Source organism: Oncorhynchus gorbuscha, linkage group LG03 (genome assembly GCF_021184085.1).
Source record: "Oncorhynchus gorbuscha isolate QuinsamMale2020 ecotype Even-year linkage group LG03, OgorEven_v1.0, whole genome shotgun sequence".
In the NCBI taxonomy this organism is placed as follows: Eukaryota; Metazoa; Chordata; class Actinopteri; order Salmoniformes; family Salmonidae; genus Oncorhynchus; species Oncorhynchus gorbuscha.
The window spans coordinates 95,507,169-95,517,720 of record NC_060175.1 but is presented as its reverse complement, the minus strand read 5'-3'; the positions used below and the strand labels follow the sequence as shown (position 1 = coordinate 95,517,720).

The following is a 10,552-nucleotide window of genomic DNA, read 5'->3' as shown; positions in this document are numbered from 1 at the left end:
GAATAGGCTGGTGGGGGAGGAACACAATCAAAGTTAATGACTCACATTTCTCCAGGTCACCGCAGTGCCCCAGCTCCCCGAGGCCTCTCCCCCCAAAGAGGCAGCCTCCGGTATAGGCAGCAGTCACAGGAAAGTGGGGCGCTTCTCTGTCACCCATACGGAGGCCCAAAGAGAGGAGAAAGAGCTAACAGACAGCTCCCCTGTGTCTCCTGACTTGGAGAGAGAAAGGAGGAGGGCCCGAGGGAAAGAGGGAGAGGAAGGGAAGAAGAATCCAGCACTGAGCCACCCACCCCGAGGACATGGGCATGGTCACTCACCCCTAGGCAGTAGTGATGATGAGGAGAGTGAAATGGGGGATGAAGACCTGAGGAAGGAGCTGCACAAGATGAGAGAGAAGTGAGACATGGAGGGGAGAAGGAAAGATTAGATTATAATGAACCCAATCAAGAAAGAAAGAAAGAAAGAAAGAAAGAAAGAAAGAAAGAAAGAAAGAAAGAAAGAAAGAAAGAAAGAAAGAAAGAAAGAAAGAAAGAAAGAAAGAAAGAAAGAAAGAAAGAAAGAAACTTGAAGTATCTACTGAATTCACCTTTTTCCCATTTTGACCAATTTGTATTCTCTTCCTCCCTCTCGTTCTACTTCATCCCTGCCTGCCTATATTCTCAAATGTCCTCACTTCTTCCTCCCTCTCATTCTACTTCATCCCTGCCTGCCTATATTCTCAAATGTCCTCACTTCTTCCTCCCTCTCATTCTACTTCATCCCTGCCTGCCTATATTCTCAAATGTCCTCACTTCTTCCTCCCTCTCATTCTACTTCATCCCTGCCTGCCTATATTCTCAAATGTCCTCACTTCTTCCTCCCTCTCATTCTACTTCATCCCTGCCTGCCTATATTCTCAAATGTCCTCACTTCTTCCTCCCTCTCATTCTACTTCATCCCTGCCTGCCTATATTCTCAAATGTCCTCACTTCTTCCTCCCTCTCATTCTACTTCATCCCTGCCTGCCTATATTCTCAAATGCCCTCACTTCTTCCTCCCTCTCATTCTACTTCATCCCTGCCTGCCTATATTCTCAAATGTCCTCACTTCTTCCTCCCTCTCATTCTACTTCATCCCTGCCTGCCTATATTCTCAAATGTCCTCACTTCTTCCTCCCTCTCATTCTACTTCATCCCTGCCTGCCTATATCCTCAAATGTCCTCACTTCTTCCTCCCTCTCATTCTACTTCATCCCTGCCTGCCTATATTCTCAAATGTCCTCACTTCTTCCTCCCTCTCATTCTACTTCATCCCTGCCTGCCTATATTCTCAAATGTCCTCACTTCTTCCTCCCTCTGATTCTACTTCATCCCTGCCTGCCTATATTCTCAAATGTCCTCACTTCTTCCTCCCTCTCATTCTACTTCATCCCTGCCTGCCTATATTCTCAAATGTCCTCACTTCTTCCTCCCTCTCATTCTACTTCATCCCTGCCTGCCTATATTCTCAAATGCCCTCACTTCTTCCTCCCTCTCATTCTACTTCATCCCTGCCTGCCTATATTCTCAAATGCCCTCACTTCTTCCTCCCTCTCATTCTACTTCATCCCTGCCTGCCTATATTCTCAAATGTCCTCACTTCTTCCTCCCTCTCATTCTACTTCATCCCTGCCTGCCTATATTCTCAAATGTCCTCACTTCTTCCTCCCTCTCATTCTACTTCATCCCTGCCTGCCTATATTCTCAAATGTCCTCACTTCTTCCTCCCTCTCATTCTACTTCATCCCTGCCTGCCTATATTCTCAAATGTCCTCACTTCTTCCTCCCTCTCATTCTACTTCATCCCTGCCTGCCTATATTCTCAAATGTCCTCACTTCTTCCTCCCTCTCATTCTACTTCATCCCTGCCTGCCTATATTCTCAAATGTCCTCACTTCTTCCTCCCTCTCATTCTACTTCATCCCTGCCTGCCTATATTCTCAAATGTCCTCACTTCTTCCTCCCTCTCATTCTACTTCATCCCTGCCTGCCTATATTCTCAAATGTCCTCACTTCTTCCTCCCTCTCATTCTACTTCATCCCTGCCTGCCTATATTCTCAAATGTCCTCACTTCTTCCTCCCTCTCATTCTACTTCATCCCTGCCTGCCTATATTCTCAAATGCCCTCACTTCTTCCTCCCTCTCATTCTACTTCATCCCTGCCTGCCTATATTCTCAAATGTCCTCACTTCTTCCTCCTCAATTATTTCTGTCTCTCTATTCTGTCTCTCTTTCATTAATGATCTCCCAAACTCCATTCTGTTAATTTCCCTTCCTCCCTCCTCCCTTTCTCCCCTTCCTCTTTCCTCTCCCTGTGTTCTACCTCTTGCCAGACACATCAATGAGGTGGTGTCCCTGCAAGCTCAGCAGAACACAGAGCTCCAGGAACTGTACAAACAGCTCCGCTCCCTCCAAGAGCACCGGCCGACCCTGCCTCTGCCCCGCACCCCAACCCTCCCCTCGGGAGCGACAGCCCTCTCCCCCCGCAGGCCCCGCACGGCCAAAGCCAAGCTCCGGCCCAGACCCCACTCCCACATAGACAACAATGGAGTCACTGGTCACCCTGGTAACCAATCACTCTTCCTGGGTCTACTTTTGGTCTTTCAATCTCGATCTCCTTGTATTTTTCTCTCTCTCCATCCTCCTTCCCCCTACACACAACACCCCGTAATGACAACGCAAAAACAGGTTTTTAGATATTTTTTCTCATGAATTAAGAAACTTAATTTACGTAAGTATTCAGACCCTTTGCTATGAGACTTGAAATTTAGTTCAGGTGCATCCTGTTTCCATTGATCATCCTTGGGATGTTTGTACAAGTCCATCTATGGACATGATATGATTTGGAAAGGCACACTCCTGTCTATATAATATCCCACAGTGCATGTCAGAGCAAAAACCAAGCCATGAGGTCGAAGGAATTGTCCATAGAGCTCTGAGACAGGATTGTATCGAGGCACAGATCTGGGAAAGGCAGTTAACCCACTGTTACCCGGTAGGCCGTCATTGTAAATTAGGAATTTGTTCTTAACTGACTTGCCGAGTTAAATAAAGGTAAAAATAAAAACAAATTAAAAAATGGAGTTTGCCTAAAGGCACCTAAAGGACTCTCAGACCATGAGAAACAAGATTATCTGGCCTGATGAAACCAAGATTGAACTCTTTGGTCTGAATGCCAAGCGTCACGTCTGAAGGAAACCTGGCACCATCCCTACGGTGAAGCATGGTGGTGGCAGCATTATGCAGTGGGGATGTTTTTCAGTGGCAGGTACTGGGAATCTAGTTAGGATCGAGACAAAGATGAATGGAGCAAAGTACAGAGAGATCCTTGATGAAAGCCTGCTTCAGGGCGCTCAGGACCTCAGACTGGGGCAAAGGTTCACCTTCCATCAAGACAATGACCCTAAGCACACAGCCAATACAACGTATGAGTGTTTGATCAGCTTTCGAACCCAATCGAACATCTCTGAAGAGACCTGAAAATAGCTGTGCAGCAACCTGACAGAGCTTGAGAGATCTGCAGAGAACAATAGGAGAAACTCCCCAAATACAGGTGTGCCAAGATTTTAGTGTCATACCCAAGAAGACTCAAGGCTGTAATCGCTGCCAAAGGTGCTTCAACAAACTACTGAGTAAAGGGTCTGAAATCTTATGTAAATGTGATATTTCCATATATTTAAACAAATTAATTAGCAAACATTTCTACAAACTTGTTTTTGTCATCAAGGGGTATTGTTTGTAGATTGATGTGGGGGGAAAAAACAACTGAATAACTTTTTGAATACGGCTGTAACGAAGCCAAATGTGGAAACCGTCAAGGGATCTGAATACTTTCCAAAGGCGCTGTACATGTGATATCTGACTGTCTGTTGTATCTCGTGAAGGTATCGAGCAGTCCAGTAGTTTTTCAGGCGGAGAACAGAGCAGACTACCACCGTACTGCAACCCAGAACACACCAACCTACTGACTACTAAAAGAGGTAAGTAAAGGTTTCACCAAAACATAAGACTATTCCTCTTCCTCTGAATAAAGTGTTTGATTGAATATCTTCCCTTTTTCTTTTCACAGACCACAGTCCTCCCTCCCAAGGTGCCAGGAAGAGCACGTTCACAGATGACTTGCACAGACTGGTTGATGATTGGACGAAGGATACAGTGGGTCCCACCCATCCCAAGCCCTCGCTCAATCAAATCAAGCAGATTCAGCAGGTGCAGGAGTTGAGAGGCTGGCCACAGCCCACAGAGGTAAAGTACAAGGTCCACCCACTTGTGACCTATACATACAGTTGGTGTACAATTCAGTCTATGACTGCAAGCTACCAATAACTACTACTACTACTGTTGTTACTACTGCTACTGTTACTACTGTTACTACTACTATTACTACTGTTGTTACTACTACTACTACTACTGTTATTACTACTACTACTACTAATGTTACTACTACTACTGCTACTGTTGTTACTACTACTACTACTACTACTGTTACTACTACTACTGCTACTGTTGTTACTACTACTACTACTACTACTGTTATTACTACTACTACTACTACTACTGTTACTACTAGTACTACTACTGTTGTTACTACTACTACTACTGTTGTTACTACTACTACTACTACTGTTATTACTACCACTACTACTACTACTAATGTTACTACTACTACTGTTGTTACTACTACTACTGTTACTACTACTACTACTGTTTCTACTACTACTACACCTACATGAGTCAGATTTTTTTTTTGAGTCTAATAAATCCATTTAATATAGCCATCATAATAAAATCCATTGTTTCTTTAGTTGTGATAGGCCTATAAACCTGGGAATGTCTTAGAAATCAAAACATAAGAGCTACATGATACAACTCTATATTGAGGATTTGGAAAAAGTTGCAAAAAAAGGCATGCACTCTGATCCTTGCACTTCAAGCAGCGAGAGAGAGACAATTGCATTGATGCTCTGCTTGTGTAGCAAGAAAGTTGGTGGGATATCAAATCAATTTTAGATGAAATTAAAATGACGGAATTAAAAGTGAAATGAGAAAGAAAGGCTACAATGACAAAAAGCCAACAGTTAGGATGCTATTTACACTATAATCTGAATGGAGTTATTGTTATGTTTAGGCTAACTGTAGGACAGTGAGAAGTGCAGTAACATTATGGCTAGCCTCAATTAGTTTAGTATATTTCGGTTTGATGCAGTCAGACAGGTAATATGTAATCGGATTGGGACGATAAGTTACTAGCAATAAGTCAGTCTAGAGCGAGATAACAGTGGTTACGGTCTCTCCCTCCGTGCTGCGGTGCTCCAAGCCTTTTAATAAAGTAGCAAACCATTGGCTTTTCTGCTGCTTCCCTCACTCGGATTGGACCGGTTGTCCTTTAGATCCTTTTGGAACAGGTTTTAAAAATGCATATTGAGTCCAGGGCTTTCCCGTGTCTATTTCGGAACGGAAACTCTGTAACTCCCATCACTATTTGTCCTCATCATTCAGATTATTCAAATTCAATAATGATGTGTTTAGAGACTGATTAGATGAACAATAGAGCGCTTATTACCAGGCTATTAGCAAGTTTGGTACGCTACTCATCAGCGCCATTCATTTGCAGTTTTGGACTGGGATTACAGTGACCAACGGTCATAGGCAATTTGACTGCCGTCTTGACTCGTGACTGCCTGTGTGGCGGTAATACGGTCACCGCAAAAGCCCTAGTTATTACATACATTATAATGGTATGCTTGGTGTTATGGTGCTCATTAGTGTGTCTTGGCTGTCATCTTTCCAGGTGGCTCCTCCAGGTTGGTTTCCTGTGGCACCACTGAACCCCCAGGCCTCCCCAGCCCCAGCTCAATACACTGCTGGGGGGAGCCTGAGCCAGTGGAGCGGGGTGGGGGGACCACCAGGATCACAGCAACAACAACAACAAACGCACATGCCTCAAGTCCCACAGCTGCAGCAAAGTTTACATCTCCAGCAAGCCCAGCCTCCTCACCCATTACAGATACAGCCCTTTCAGCAATCACCTCTATGCCTACAACAACAGCCCCTAATCCAGACTCCACTACTGTCTCAGTCCCTGGCTCCTGTACAGCCACAGACTGGGCAACAACAGATACCCAAGCAGCCCAATGTAGGTGTAGGAACCTCACCACAGAATCAGAATCAACCTCTGTTGCCTTCCCAGATACCCCAAATGGCCCCGTCATCTGAGCTGGCCCTAGAGCAGCCTGGGTGTCTGATTCCTGGGTCGAGCACAACCGCGGTGGTGGGAACCATAGACACTGGACCTGCTGCTGCTGCCACCGGTGTCCCCGGAGGGACATTCTGCTCCTCCTCCTGCTGCTCTGCTGCAGCTCAACCATCCAGTGCCAAACTTCACCCCACGCCCCCAACCTCAACTCTTCCTCTGGGACAGCAGTGAAATGAAGAAAATAAAAAAAGGGAAGAGTGATGTTGATTATGATGGAACGAGGGAAGGAGAAAAAGGATGGAGAGTGTGTATGTTATGAGAGTTAAATGTCTGAGAATGAGAAAATGGACGCCAGTGGGTTTGTAAAGTTGAGATGGGGAGTGAATGAGAGAGATGGTTGAGTCTATGTAGAGTATGTAGAGTAGAGTATGTACAGACAGAGGGGACATTTGGAACTCTGGTGGGGTTATTGTTGTGTTTGAGTGTTGAGATGTACAAACTTGCGTAACGTTTGTGTGTGTATTTGTGTGTGTCTGTTTGTGTTGCCATTGATTTTCTCAATACATTTCTCTTATGTGTTTTGACACCATGTTATTTTTTTAAATCCAACTAATTTGGACCCTGAACTCTTCTCCCAAGCAGAGACATGAAGGAACACAAACATTATGACATTATTATTGTATTTTTATTTGTCAATGCTTACTTATATTGAAAAGGACTATGGATTTTAGAAGTGCAATTACTAACTGTCATCTAAATGTTATCATCCTGTATTGTTTGTAAGGCATTTAACAAAATATTTTTGTAGAAGCACGTTGACAACAATTAACCAGACATTTACAAGCCAATACAGTGAGCCAACATCTTACATGAACATAGCACAAATGTTTCAACAGGCTACCAATGAGATGTAAAGCAGTTACAACAACAGCATGTTACAGTAACACCACAGAGCATGGTAATAATGGTGCTACCTGGCTATTATCACTACCACGATGTCACTAAGCATACTGTTGTACGGTGTAGTGCACTGGCAAGGCATGTACTTTGTGTATTGTTATATTTTACATTGATAAGTAGTGGTAACAACTAGGTTAGAAGATCTAAAATAACATGTTGATGAGTAACATGATTCAATTCTGATCAATTGATTTCCTTAATACACTGAAAAATGGATTTAATTGATGAATATGTTCAGTGGGCTTTCATTTAAATCTTACTGAATAAACACTCATCGAGACTAAAACTGCATGGTCTTACGGCTACAACATACCTTGACTTGCCTGACTTTAGTGCAATCTACTTACAAGTGCTTTTATATATATATATGTATATATATATATATATATATATATATATATATATATATATATATATATATAAGCACTTGTATATATATCATGTCTGCTGCTGTGCACAACAGAAAAACATTTGTTTTAGATAAATGTGTTATTTCCTCTACCAGTCTCAGCCCTGCATATTGAAGGTGTCATCCAAGGAAAACAATGATGAGAAAACAAACTAAATGCCAAGTCATTTCATGGTAATGGAGAACCCATGTAAATGTATGGGGGCTGTTCTCATATTGCCTTTTGGAATTAATACTTTACTGTGTGTGTGTGTGTGACTGTGCACCAAAAACGTGGACTATGTACAAGAAGTGCTACAGTTTCTAAACGGTTCACCCTATATGATGAAAATACCCTCAGATTAAAGCCGACAGTCTGCACTTTAACCGCATATTAATTGTATAATTTCCAATCCAAAGTGCTGGAGTACAGAGCCGAAACAACACATCATGTGTCACTGTCTCAATACTTCTAGAGCTCACTGTATGAGACAGACTGCTTCATAGTGAATTAAAAACTCACCCTAAAACTACTGAAAGTGGAAGGACGAAAACAAAACATTGACATTTCTATTGGGGAGCTAAAACAGTTTGTGCTTATGGTTGTTCAAAAAGTAAAACCGTTACAAATTGCATATGAATATAGAGTTTAACATAATGGTTTTCAGTATTTGTTTTTTTTTTATGAGACAACCCACATTCTCACAGTAATATAGTTGCTGATTATTAGTGGAGTGGAGGAAGTGCTGTCAAGTCAACACTAACATGTTGACCATATGTCACAGCTTAATGATATTCACGAAAAGGAAATGTGGAACTCACCCTTTCCTGAAGTGTTACCAAAATGTAATCTAAAAGAAGAAAATATTATTTTTGTATTTTGAAATGGGGTTGTACAAAATGTAAAATTGTGTTCTTCTGATCAACATTTAAAATCTGAGGTTATCTGATACTAGAAAACATTGGTTCTCATCTCTGTTGATGGAGTCCCCCCCATAGTACAGTGAGGGAAACAAGTATTTGATCCCCTGCTGATTTTGTACGTTTGCCCACTGACAAAGAAATGATCAGTCTATCATCTTAATGGTAGGTTTATTTGAACAGTGAGAGACCACAAAATCCAGAAAAACGCATGTCAAAAATGTTATAAATTGATTTGCATTTTAATGAGGGAAATAAGTATTTGACCCCCTCTCAATCAGAAAGATTTCTGGCTTCCAGGTGTCTTTTATACAGGTAACAAACTGAGATTAGGAGCACACTCTTAAAGGGAGTGCTACTAATCTCAGCTGGTTACCTGTATAAAAGACACCTGTCCACAGAAGCAATCAATAAATCAGATTCCAAACTCTCCACCATGACCAAGACCAAAGAGCTCTCCAAGGAAATCAGGGACAAGATTGTAGACCTACACAAGACTGGAATGGGCTACAAGACCATCGCCAAGCAGCTTGGTGAGAAGGTGACAACATTTGGTGCTATTATTTGCAAATGGAAGAAACACAAAAGAACTGTCAATCTCCTTCGGCCTGTGGCTCCATACAAGATCTCACCTCGTGGAGTTGCAATGATCATGAGAACGGTGAGGAATTAGCCCAGAACTACACGGGAGGATCTTGTCAATTATCTCAAGTCAGCTGGGACCATAGTCACCAAGAAAACAATTGGTAACACACTACGCCATGAAGGACTGAAATCCTGCAGCGCCTGCAAGGTCCCCCTGCTCAAGAAAGCACATATACATGCCCATCTGAAGTTTGCCAATGAACATCTGAATGATTCAGAGGACAACTTGGTGAAAGTGTTGTGGTCAGATGAGACCAAAATGGAGCTCTTTGGCATCAACTCAACTCGCCGTATTTGGAGGAATGCTGCCTACAGCCCCAAGAACACCATCCCCACCGTCAAACATGGAGGTGGAAACATTATGCTCTGGGGGTGTTTTTCTGCTAAGGGGACAGGACAACTTCACCGCATCAAAGGGATGATGGACGGGGCCATGTACCGTCAAATCTTGGGTGAGAACCTCCTTCTCTCAGCCAGGGCATTGAAAATGGGTCGTGGATGGGTATTCCAGCATGACAGTGACCCAAAACACACGGCCAAAGCAACAAAGGAGTGGCTCAAGAAGAAGCACATTAAGGTCCTGGAGTGGCCTAGCCAGTCTCCAGACCTTAATCCCATAGAAAATCTGTGGAGGGAGCTGAAGGTTCGAGTTGCCAAACGTCAGGCTCGAAACCTTAATGACTTGGAGAAGATCTGCAAAGAGGAGTGGGACAAAATACCTCCTGAGATGTGTGCAAACCTGGTGGCCAACTACAAGAAACGTCTGACCTCTGTGATTGCCAACAAAGGTTTTGCCACCAAGTACTAAGTCATCTTTTGCAGAGGGGTCAAATACTTATTTCCCTCATTAAAATGCAAATCAATTTATAACATGTGTTTTTCGGGATTTTTTAGTCATTATTCTGTCTCTCACTGTTCAAATAAACCTACCATTAAAATGATAGACTGATCATTTCTTTGTCAGTGGGCAAATGTACAAAATCAGCAGGAGATCAAATACTTTTTTCCCTCACTGTATGTTCATCTTAGACTACATCATGTTAGCTACATCATGTTAGCTACATCATGTTTCAATTACGAGAGGTTTTGTCAGCGTGGATATAATCATAGGGATATCTCAACTTGTTTTATCTCTATGGTAATATTATCTTACATTTCACATCTTGACTCACTGGACAAACAACAAAACATTATCAAGGGGCAGGCCTAGACTATCTATAGGCCATTAGGATCTTCTATATGACACATATTTGAGTGTCCAGATATTACACTAGATTCGGAACCAATGATTTATAAAGATATTTAAACAGAAAAACATATAAATAAAACGTATGTTGCTGGTGATTTAGCCTCTGTAAAATGTTAACTCATTTAATTGTTGATTTTATTTATGTTTTGTAACTAATCAAAATAAATGGTGTTAA

The 10,552-nt window shown here is 42.4% G+C and overlaps 1 protein-coding gene across 3 annotated transcripts in view; it reads left to right on the top strand.

Annotated features, from left to right (window-relative positions):
* LOC124032298 (serine/threonine-protein kinase WNK3-like) overlaps positions 1–7,525 on the top strand; it is a 113,350-nt gene extending 105,825 nt beyond the window's left edge. For all 3 annotated transcript variants that reach the window (XM_046344586.1, XM_046344587.1, XM_046344585.1), the window contains exons 18-22: positions 56–396; positions 2,352–2,584; positions 3,903–3,998; positions 4,088–4,263; positions 5,810–7,525. In XM_046344586.1, coding sequence (XP_046200542.1) covers positions 56–396; positions 2,352–2,584; positions 3,903–3,998; positions 4,088–4,263; positions 5,810–6,445 — 1,482 coding nt within the window. In that variant the 3' untranslated portion in view covers positions 6,446–7,525. The remainder of the gene's footprint in view (positions 1–55; positions 397–2,351; positions 2,585–3,902; positions 3,999–4,087; positions 4,264–5,809) is intronic.
* The last annotated feature ends 3,027 nt before the right edge of the window (positions 7,526–10,552 follow it).